The sequence below is a fragment of the Carassius gibelio genome, chromosome A6, assembly GCF_023724105.1.
Source record: "Carassius gibelio isolate Cgi1373 ecotype wild population from Czech Republic chromosome A6, carGib1.2-hapl.c, whole genome shotgun sequence".
NCBI classification, from domain to species: Eukaryota; Metazoa; Chordata; class Actinopteri; order Cypriniformes; family Cyprinidae; genus Carassius; species Carassius gibelio.
This window is the reverse complement of record NC_068376.1, coordinates 28,258,847-28,271,125: the sequence shown is the minus strand read 5'-3', so window position 1 is coordinate 28,271,125 and position 12,279 is coordinate 28,258,847. Positions and strand designations below refer to the sequence as shown.

The window sequence follows — 12,279 nt, the reverse complement described above, 5'->3', positions numbered from 1 at the left end:
AGACTTGGACAGTTGAGGTTTAAAAATAGTGTTTACCACTCATAAATACAATTATTCCCAACACGACTTGAAGACAGCATTGCAGCCCAGCTTCAAATAAAATATTGCTAGTGCCCCAAAATATGTGCTTTATGTGAGGAATTTATGAATTATCTAACATTTAATATTCTATTGCGAGAATGATGGGAAGTGTAGTTTTGTTGCTGAAGCCTGTCACCTCATAAACCAGCTATAGTAAATGCGGAGTATTTTCTGGCAAGCTTTCCCTCTTATTCTCTAATCTAAATTGTGTACAAACTAAAATGCACCATCAACATTAACAATTGAAACTTAATTACAATACAGTTCAATTGCCTCTGATTTTTTAAATCTGCATTCTCCCAGACTTGGAAAGTAGAAAATTCCTGACATGACTTGGAGCCTGCATTACACCTCTACTTAAATACTGCCAGGTTTGAGGAAATGAAAGATGTAATGATGCCAGTCACCTGTGTCTCATTATGAGGTCATTCTCACCTTCTGCAGCCACTGTGTGTTGTTTTCCATGGCCGACTCCAGATGCTGCAGCTTCTGATTGGACCACTCGCCATCGGCCGGCGGGGAGTCCCTCTGAACCATGCTGGTCCCGCTCATCTGCTCCGTTCCACCCTGACAGCTCTCCATCTCCGGAAGGATGAAGGTGTAGCTGCACTGACCGTGCTGCACGCGGTGAAGCTTCTTCCGCCTTTCGCCTCCCCCACGTCTCCCTTGACCGTTCCCGTTTCCAGAACTCACCAGGCCAACGGACGCCAGCAGCAGTGCCAATTGCCAACCGCTTCTGGCAAACCTCATGGCAGCAGGAGCAAAAGCAAAGGCCCCCTGCAGTCAAGAGAAAGTGCCAACTCAGTAGTTCAAACTCTTTTGATGAAGGAACACATGGCTGAGATGAAGAGGCTTTTTGGACTCTTTTCTCTTTACAGTTGGATTGCAAGAACCTCTGATGCTGGAGAAGTTCCTGGTTTTCACGAGGCTCCCCTGAAGAAATGGCAACAGGCACTGAGGCACTGAGCCTTGAGTAACCACAACACACTCTCACAGACAGATAAGACGGCTAAGAAAGAATTCAAGGAGAAGCGGAGACAGCCCTTTTAAATGAGTCTCCCAATCTGTATGCTCTTAACATGAGAGAAAAGTAAACAAAAGAGGAGAACTTTCCTTCCTATCCCAGAGCAGTGTGTGAAATGACCGGAGCGAGAGAGTTCTGCTCTCTTATCTGGGAGCGAGGGAGTGTGTGGAGGATCGGGGGGAGGTTGAGGGAGGTCTATTAACACACGCTCTGTCTCTCGTCTCCTCTGTAGCATTTCTCACCCCCGAAGCCTGGAGGAGAGAGAGTTTCATCTCCCCATTCAAGGCTGTTCTGAAATCGATTATGGGTCAGATTTAGCTCATTAATGAAAAATTCTCCACATAATTCTCTCTTGGGTAATAAAAGGGTTGTGCACCATTGAAAAATGGACTGAGAATGCCTTGAGAATTCTAATTCTAATTTGATTTTAAGTAAAAAATTTACAGTAACTGTAATTTTTAAAAGATACACACTTTGAATAGATAAAAACTTTAAATAGATAGATAGATGGGCAAAAATATAGTTTAAGTGACTCTATTTTTAGCATACAGATAAGCTTTTGCAGGCTCATTTCATGCTTCAGATTAATGTTACTTTTCATGAGACTTTTTAATGCACTATGCCCCTTACCCACTTGTTTATTTTTACATATTTCTTATTTTGGTTCAGTTTGCAGTGAGGCTGTGCTCTTGGGGATAGTGGAGGTCAAAAAGAGTAACTCTTTGCCCCAAATGAAATCATTCTCATGGGAAACACTCGACAGAGGGAGTCAGTGCCAGAATGCTCCTCACAATTACCCAAACTTAAGGGCCTTCTTTCTGAAGGTGAAACTTTACACATAGCTATTCACCTTTCCTTTGGGAATATCACAGCCGGATTGATCCGATGTTTGTTTTCACACATTGTGCATAGCTCTCCTCCACTCAAGGGTAGCTGTGTTTTATTGAACCTCCAACTCAGTTTTGTGTTAAGTGCTTGGCAGGACTGACATAGCTCTTGGTATGGATCAGGGTTTTCACCACTTCCAGCATCTATGTAATCCTGACCCTTTGATATTGCAATGGATTGACTACATTTGAATGTCTAATGAAAATTTACATAGTTTAATAGGAGTAAACTGTGCAGTTAACATGCAGTGTCATGTAGTAAAACATACACCAGGTAAAACAGCACTATTTGAAAGTTACACATTTTTATGCATGCATTTTTATATGATATGAAACATACTATTTTGCATGTAAAAATTGCTTTACTATTATTTTTATAGAGCTTTATCCTAAAATCTTGATGTTTTTTGTGAGCTGCCCACTTCTTCAAAGGTACAAGTTGTAGGACCTGCCACTAGAGGGCGCATTACCAAAACAGTAACAATCGCGTGGTTTGATGACGCTAAGAAGGAGTGTGGAATGATGGGATTTATTGTCTTTTACCCAACCGCTGACAGCCATCAATCAGACGATATGAAAATGATAACTTGTTCAACAAATATATACACTCGTGCACATTCAAACACAATAATTGGGCATACATAGCAAACGCGAGTTCAATGATTTGCGTGAGTAGATTACATACAAAGTCAATGCAAAGACGCGATCAGACTATGCCCTGTGATTGGAGTGTATGTCCCATAATACGAATCTTGTTGATCGTTATAATAGCATATGTTTTCTGTAAAGATACGAATCGAAACAACTCACCTGTCGAGTAAAACACAAGCGAGATCGGCATCTCTTTCTAGTTGAAGTTTGTCATGAATCTCCCTCCATCTAGAAAATGCAACACCGATATTGATCCTCACTCTTTCCATTTACGGAAGCTGTCCTTGTCGACAGAGCCAGCGACAGATGGAAAACAATAATTATGTTCCATAAATGAGTAACACAATCCACCATAAAAGGTGCAAGAAGAAATAAATAAGGAACTGCTTGAAGCAAGCTAGTGGTTTGCTGGACGCTAGACACTACTTCCGCATTTGTCCGCGACACTGTTGTCATGTGCTTTCTACGTCAGTAAAGGCCGTAACAAATTGTAACTAACGTCACTGTTTAGAATGGGAATTTTCTCATGATTTACAAGTAGATGAAAACATCTACTTAGATATCGTTAGTAATCAGCTGGACAAAATCTATAACACTTTTACTGCAAATATCTTACAAATTGTACCTTTAAACAAGAAATGTCACATTATATAATATAACAGCAGAGTTTATTAGCATAGCAGTGGTGGTTGCCCTGATTCAATCAGGGCTGCTGGATTTAGTTACCTAATGTAGAATTGTTGTTCAAAACAACAACAACAACAACAAAAGTCTAATCCAGACCAGAAATGAGCAGGGGAGAGAAAACAGCTTCCTGTCATAAATCATCTACCTTGAAAATTCACTCAAGGTGAATCTTTCTGGACAGTTCCATTGTTGTCCTTTTGTCATCCCTCAGGCTGTAGGGATTACAGTTTTGAGTTTGCGATTTACGGGAACGGTTATGTAAGACGTAAATGAATCATAGAGACCTGACTTTGTGGAATCCTAATATGGTTTCACACCCAGAAAATATATTCAGAAAGTCAATTAAAATGGATGATGTACAGGTCAAGAATGAGATAAAATTTTAAATGCATACTGTACTCAAATTAGTTTTTTCAGAATTTGATCGTACCCTGTGATTGGTTAGCATCTCTGGTGACTGAGGACCTCTTGCCCTGCAGCTTTGGTCAGATGGTGATGTAATCCACTTTCACGGATGTTCCTCTGCCATTTTAATCTAAAGTTCCTTATAAAGGTTGGACAACAATTTTAAATATTGCTTATTATATTGCTAAGGTCTTTGATTTTTAATCATTTATGTAAGAAATATGATCTATTAGTATGAAAAAATATATTATTATTATTATTATAAAAAAAATACACTCACATTAATATGAATTTAAAATAATTCCATTCTATTTTAATTTTACTTCACATTGATTTGTATTCTAAATTTGAACAATGTAATTTAAATTCAAATTTAATTTAATATTAGATCTGATGTTTATTTTAATAGTTTTTCGGTTCTATGTGTTAAAAACTACACATACAAGTTATACTGATTTCTTTTAATTCTATTTTAATTTTACCTCACATTGATTTGTATTCTAAATTGGAAATTAAGTATCTTAGATTAAATTAATTAATAAAAAATTAGATCTCAAAGCTTTTTATGATAGATTTAATTTAATTTAATTTAATTTAATTTAATTTAATTTAATTTAATTTAATTTAATTTAATTTAATTTAATTTAATTGCCCCTTGCATTTTTATTTATTTATTTCCCCCATTTCACTGTATAAGTATTTTGAGAAGCCCTCTTTTAAGGTGCCATATAAAATAAAGAAAATGTATTGAATTTAGAATGTATTTTTAATAATAATAATAATAATAATAATAATAATTTTATTAATAATATATATATATATATATATATATATATATATATATATATATATATATATATATATATATATATATAATTATTTTAATAATAATTATATATAATTATTATTATTATTAAAAATACATTCTAAATTCAATTATGAATGGCACACATAGGCCTGCTACAAAGTATACTTTGAGGCATGACCAAAACTACTCCCACCCAAGGTAAATTGTTGGGGGAAATGTTATGTTATGTTTTTTTGGTCTGACGTCGGACACTGCAGTATTAACACTGCAAGCTCTCATCATGCCTTAAGGGACCGCCATCTTCCAACTAGAAATTGGCTGCACAATTTATCAGTAAACCGCTGATTTATCATGCATGTGCTCATGGTTTCAAGTTACGACATTGTTTATAGTCCAGATGATGATAATAGTTAATTATCCTAAAGGTTAATTTCACTCTTTCAGCCTCTGTTGAATCAAAGCATGCTTTGTTGAAATACAACAGTGTTTCTAAGGCACATATGACATTAGGTCATGCATGCATGTGCAAGGTTTGTTGTAGTTATACTGGTTTCAAAGGAATTAACTCACAAATATACAGCTAAACCGTTTGAGAAATTCCTTAAATTGCCACCATCTGTCAGAAACATTTGCTCACAATTTTTTGTAGTTGGACTCCAAAGGTGATAAATGGTGAAATTTGAAGTAGATATTTGCTTACATACTGGCAATTTCTCCTACATAAAAATCTCTATTTGAGAGATCAAACGTGTGAAGATTTATCCAGACAGCATTTATATCTGTAAGATTAGATGAACTGAAAACAATACTGATGTATAAACCATAATTAAAAGTCTTTTTGGCAATCCGTGCTTTTTTTTCATTCTTGTTCACTCTCATTTTCAAAGATTAGGTCAAGTGCCTCATATGCCTCACTCTCTCAGTAATGTTCTCCACCTGCACAAACATACACACGCTGACTCTTGAAGCCTTACAAAAATAAAACCATCAGAACAGTATGACAACTTCTCAGTTTGGCCTGTCGGAGTGTGATGATAAGGATGATTAATTCACTTCCCCGATGTGATGATTCGGTAGCGTTTATGATTGAAGTGCATTAAATACCTTATAAAGGACTTCATTAGGCTGACAGAAACTTATATTTCGCTGAGCTGGCTTTAAAAAGAGATCTTATTGAATTGCTAGAATTATAGTGCTCAATAAATAAATGAAAGGAAGAGTTCACCCAAAAATGAAAATTGGCTGAAAATGTACTCAACTCTCAGGACATCCAAAATGTAGATGAGTTTGTTTCTTCATGGGAACAGTTTGGATAAATTTAGCATTATATCACTTGCTCACCAGTGGATCCTCTGCAGTGAATGGGTGCCGTCAGAATGAGAATTCCAAATAATAAAAATAAAATAAATAAAATAATAAAAACATCAAAATAATCCACACCACTCTGAAATTGAAATGTGCATGGGTTAAAAACCCATGTGACTATTTTCATACCAGTCTTTCAAACTCTGAAAGGACAAAAGCAACACAATACTAATAAAAAAGCAGGTCCATCTGGCTTGTGCACTATGTTCAAATACTTCTGAAATCCATGTGATCCCAGTTTTTTTCTAAAAACTTGAAAACCAATGAGCCTGAAATCATCAGGTCAAGTCTAAGGTGATGCATCTTCATGCATTCTGAATATAAACACATATATTTGGCAGTTAATGAACAGCTGTAAACCATAAAACATTTAGGTAAGATGATCCCGAAATGTGTAAAAATGTCTAAAAGCTGAACTCTACCTTGTGATCATTATGCAAGTCCAATTTCATTGCCAACAGAAAACCCTAACAATCATTCACCCAATACCCTGATGCATATCTCAGTCCTCAGAAAGTTCAATCAACTGGACGCTATTTGGCCCAATTATTCAGATATGATGAAATCTTGACAAACTGGTTGATGTATTTTGAAACCGAGTAGTTATATGGCTAATTGCTTTGGATTGCTTTTTAATCATTATCCTCAGCCCATAGGTCCAAGCAAGTCAAGGTGATGACTGCAGCCAGAGTGCTAGAACGTGTTTTCAATCATTTATTTAATCATGTATGTGATCTACAGCGCTCAAATACTCCTGGGGAAGCCTTAGCTTTGGTTTTGACCAAAAATGTGTTTAGGGGCTGAGTGGTTTTGCAGTAAGGTCTGTATTGGGCAGGTTTTCCACAAATGATGATATGATACAACTTATAAGGTGAGATATGAAATACAAGAGAATCCTTATGGTAAAACTTTAGACATTGTTGTGTTTTCTTGTCCTTGAAAATAATTTTTCAAGGTTGGCAAACAGCATGATACATGTGAGAAAATTGTAAAGTTCATAAATTATCTGAATGATTATCAAACCCCTAATTTCCCCCTAAACCAGTGTCACTGGAACTGATTTGTGTTAGTTGAAGCGATTGAAGTCTAACCAGACAGAAAGTAAAATTGAAAGCTCTGGAAACATTATTCCCAAGAAATCTGGTTTTCATTTAGATTTTCATATTTCATATTGTATATTTTCATCTAAAGGTTTTTTTTCATGGTAGTAAGAATAACAGTGACCATGAGCTCTAGCCTTGACATCTTGGTCTCTGGCAAAAGTTGGACGTTTTTAAAGGGGCAACTTCAGAAGGTTGTGAGCAAATGGCCATCGTGGCTGACAATTTTAGAGTCTTCACATAAACACAGCGCTCAGTTCCCATGACAACATAAATACACTGAAATTTAATCGCGACCTCAGGCTTGTCTTATTAATAACTCATTTTGATTATTCTGTTTATATAAGCCTCTGGTGTTGTTTTATCAAGCAGTTGGTACTTGACTGTGAATCGGAATTATCTTTCGAAAGGCAACAATCAACATCATACTGTTGCGATTCCATCAGGTCCTCTTAAACAAATTAAGGCCGGGTATTTTAACTTTTTGTCGAGTGTTGCCATTTGGATTTCTGGCTGTTTACGGTCAGCGTAAATCCTATCTTATCTCTGTTTTTCTTACAAGATTTGAGTCAGTTTCTACGAAATCAAAACCACTCGTAAACACATTCCCTACAAGCTTTATTTCCTTTGGAGTGACCACTGGAGCTGGCAACATGGACCAGATTTGCAATCTCAAAAAGTGAGCCAGCGAGAAATGTGTTTAAGGTTTAAGGAATGACCTTCTACATATACCAAGAGAGAAAATATAAACAGTTTCAACAAGAAAGCAATCAATCTTATCTGGAGGAGTGCACTCCATCAGCAATTTAAATGTGATGTTGTACATGCTATATGTCCTTTAATATATCATTCAGCAAATCATTTATTTTATGTGGAAAAGCTACACTTACAGTGTTCTGTTGATCTGAAAACCTTGAATGTGTCATAGTAATCAACATCTGAGATAAAAGTGTCCAGGAATGGCAGGACATGTTTAATATCTCACATCTTATGTTCAGCTGTGATTAAATTGTGCAAGTGGAGCAGCATTTCAATGTCTATGCTTAGATGTATGAGAAAATGTGTCTGTTGGCTGTTTTAATTAGCCGAGATTTTCCTGATATTCAGCATAGATGGCAATTGCTTTTGCATGTGATCATAAATAAAACATCCAAAATCATCTCAGTATTTGAAGTGGGGTAAAAGCTCTTTTTGAGGGTTTCTTTTGAGGTAAAAGACATTAAAATAAAACATAATGTAGAACTGAAAATGTTCCAGCCCCAAAGCACAATTTATTGAAACTAAAAAAATAAAATAAAAAAGCCTTGATCTTATTTTTATTTTTATTTTTTTTTATTTTTTTTTTATGGATTACATTTTTATTGATGATTCAGTTTTAGATATCATTACATGAATATATTCATATATTTTGTGTGTGTGTGTGAAATTTTCCTGTTAGGAAAAAAAAAAAAACTCTTAGTAATCACTGTTACGCATGTAATTTACATGTTCATAAACATATTTTTAATGCTATAAGTCAAAAATAGGCTCTTAAATGGTCAGGAAAACTACATTAGAACTTTTTCTGGTCCAAGGAAGCTTGACAAACACTATAAATAGACTTCAGAGAAAAATAGGATACGGTAATTAACAAGAAAAATTTGACTAACAGTCAATACGTGATTCAAAAAGAATGTCATGTTTGTATCATATTTTCATTATACTATCAACAGTATCATACAAAACAAATGAACAAAATGGCATACTATTTGCATAACAGAATATAAGCTCAGCAGGACAACAGAGGATGTAAAATAGCTTGCATAAATAGTAAGATTAATATTTGAGGAAAGTATAATTGTACATTTAGATGAATATTTCACTCAAGTGGATGTGTGATGACAATTTAAATGGTACTGAAGTAATTCCCAGTTCCAGCTCACAAAACACCAGGGAGGGATTTGTTTAGTTTGTTCTTATTTATTTTGCTCTTGCTCTATCAGGACAGTGACGAAACATATATAAATCCAATGTTAATATCAATAGAAGATGGACTTTTTGCACTGGAGGAAGCATTATTATGGACTTGTGTTTTGGCCAGAAGCAACGATTTAAAACTAAAACGCCTTAATGATGGATTTGTTTTTCTTACAAACATGCAGCTTTTCACTTCACAAGATGTTAACTGATGGACTGGAGTAGTGTGGATTCCTTGTGGATTATTGCGATGTTTTTATCAGATGTTTGTCTCTCATTCAGACGGCACCCATTCACTGGTGAGTCAAGTCAAGTCAAGTCACCTTTATTTATATAGCGCTTTAAACAAAACAGATTGTGTCAAAGCAACTGAATAACATTAATTAGGAAAACAGTGTGTCAATAAAGCAAAATGAAAGTTAAAGGCAGTTTATCATTGAATTCAGTGATGTCATCATGCAGCTAAGTTCAGTTTGAATAGAATCTGTGCAATAATTTGCAATCAAGTCAGTGATATCACTGTAAATGAAGTGTCCCCAACTAAGCAAGCCAGAGGCGACAGCGGCAATGAATTAAAACGTCATCTGTGACAGAATGGAGAAAGAACCTTGGGAGAAACCAGGCTCAGTTGGGTGGCCAATTCTCCTCTGACCAGAAGAAACCAGCAGTTCAATTCCAGGCTGCAGCAAAGTCCCATTGTGCCGAGGACTCAACTGGTTCCTGTGGTCTCCGCTGTCTTTCAGGGATGTATAGGTCCTTTCTACAGTAGGTGCTGATCCACCATCTGGTCAGTTTTACAAATGCTAGAAACGTGGCTTTCTAAGGAAAGATTGCTATCAAAAAGCACACCTAGATTCCTAACTGATGACGAAGAACTGACAGAGCAGCCATCAAGTCTTAGATTATAGGTTATTACATGCAGGCGTTATAGGTTATTACATGCAGAATTTTTAGGTCCTATAATTAACACCTCTGTTTTTTCAGAATTTAGCTGTAAGAAATTACAGTCATCCAGTTTTTCATATCAACTATGCATTCCATTGGTTTTTGAAATTGGGGTTTCGTCAGGCCGCAAAGAAATATAGAGCTGAGTATCATCAGCATAACAGTGAAAGAAAACACTGTGTTTCCTGATGATATCTCCCAGGGTTAACATGTAAAGCGTGAAGAGTAATGGCCCTAGTACTGAGCCTTGAGGTACTCCATACTGCACTTGCGATCGATATGATACCTCTTCATTCAGTGCTACGAATTGATGGCGGTCATATAAGTACAATTTAAACCATGCTAATGAACTTCCATTAATGCCAACAAAGTTTTCTAGTCTATGCAAAAGAATATTGTGATCAATAGTGTCGAACGCAGCACTAAGATCCAATAGCACTAATAGAGAGATGCAACCACGATCAGATGATAAGAGTAGGTCATTTTTAACTCTAAGGAGAGCAGTCTCAGTACTATGATACGATCTAAATCCTGACTGGAAATCCTCACAGATACCATTTTATTATTAGGAATATAGAATATATTATATTAGGAATATAATTGTGAGGATACTACCTTTTCTAGTATCTTGGAAAGAAAAGGGAGATTCAAGATCGGTCTGTAATTAACTAGTTATTTGGGGTCAAGTTTTATGTTTTTTGATGAGAGGCTTAATAACAGCCAGTTTGAAGGTTTTTGGGGACATATCCTAATGACAATAACGAATTAATAATAGTCAGAACAGGATTTATGACTTCTGGAAGCACCTCTTTTAGGTTTAGATTATTTAACAAGTTTATAAAATTCTTCCCAGTGATCTAATGCTAAATTTAAAATCTGCTCAGATGATGAAACAAACATGTCTGCATCTTGGATGGCCTGAGAGGGAGTACATTTCCAGAAACTATCCCTTTAAAGTTTGATAAATTTTTATTATATTTATGCGATTTTCGACTTTCACAAAAGTCTGTGCAGTGTCCAAACTTCCCTCATTAATCGTCCTCTGAGTTGCAAACTTCCTGCAGCTAAGAGCACTGCTCCCTAGAGAGAAGTAATTTAAAGACTACAGCACAATTGTTTCATGAACGCTGTCCACAGCATTCTCTTTCACATGTGCACACAAACATAAACAAGCACACCAAAAACGTCCTAACCCCCAAAACAGGGCAGCACACAATTGATGTCTGTTCAGGTCAAAGCTGACAATGTCCCAGAGGGGTTGTTTCGCACTTTGCATTTTGACACTGGGAAAACATTTTCTAGAATGTTGCCCTTAAAGCAACACAAGGGTGAGCAAATGATAATAATTAGTGAATGTCTATGTTCCCATAGTCAAATAGAGGCTTTGCATTATTGCCTGTGTATGTGCATGCATTTGCTCAATCTTCTACATGCCAAGGTTGTATGTTATTTATATTTATACTTCACAATTTATATTGTACACATTTGTCATAAGGCTACATAAATCTGGGTGAGGCTTAAATGTTTTCTATATATACAATTAATGTTCTTTAGGATTTGTTTAATGTTTTTGAAATAGTCTTTTATGCTCTACAAGTCTGCATTTATTTACAAGGAGACATTTTATTACAATCTAAAGTAACTTTTTTCTATTTTCAGTATCATTAAATGTCACATGAAATCATTTTAATATGCTGATTTGCTGCTCATGAAACCTTTCTTATTTTTAGCAATGTTGATAATTTTTTACTGCATAGTGTTTTTTGGAAACTGTGACTCAAAAAGTTTGGGGAACGTAAAAAAAAAATTAGAATAGTAATTTTATTGAGCAGTATGAGTGCATTTAACTGAGTAAATATGGCAGAAAAGATCTGTATTTTCTATTCATCAAAGAATCCTAAAAAAAAATTATCATGATTTCCACAAAAATTTTAAAATACAATGTTTTCATCATCTATATGAAATGTTTATATGTGTATGTATATCTGGATACTTTCTGGGAAATCTGAGCAACCAATTCATAAATTGTTTCCCTCAATTACTGTTACTTGCATAGTACCTTCTCATTACTTAACTTGACTGTAATCAGAATCAGGATCAGAAATAGCTTTATTGCCAAGTTTGTTGTTTGCTCACACAAGGAATTTGTTGTGGTGACAGAAGCTACCAATACACAGAGACAACACCACACAGATAATAAGAAATAAAGATGAACATTTCCATCTAGTGGCTGAATATGGAACAAGTGCAGAGGCTGGTACTGTAATGGTTATTTTAATCATTTAATCATCAAAAAGCATTTCACTGAGACTGCATATGCCCTGAAAACAGGTCTATTTTATTCAAATCTAGTGTAATGCTTAAAAAGAA

General features: G+C 35.4%; 1 protein-coding gene across 2 annotated transcripts in view; it reads right to left on the bottom strand.

The window, feature by feature from the left end:
- Positions 1-2,992, bottom strand: part of LOC128015964 (angiopoietin-4) — a 38,994-nt gene extending 36,002 nt beyond the window's left edge. The window contains exons 1-2 of one of the 2 annotated variants that reach the window (XM_052600240.1): positions 2,803-2,992; positions 517-858 (exon numbers count right to left, since the gene is read on the bottom strand). In XM_052600240.1, the coding sequence (XP_052456200.1) occupies positions 517-831 (315 nt within the window). In that variant the 5' untranslated portion in view covers positions 832-858; positions 2,803-2,992. Of the gene's footprint in view, positions 1-516; positions 1,507-2,802 lie in introns of those variants that run through there. The other variant, XM_052600239.1, reaches the window with a different exon arrangement.
- Positions 2,993-12,279: the final 9,287 nt, after the last annotated feature.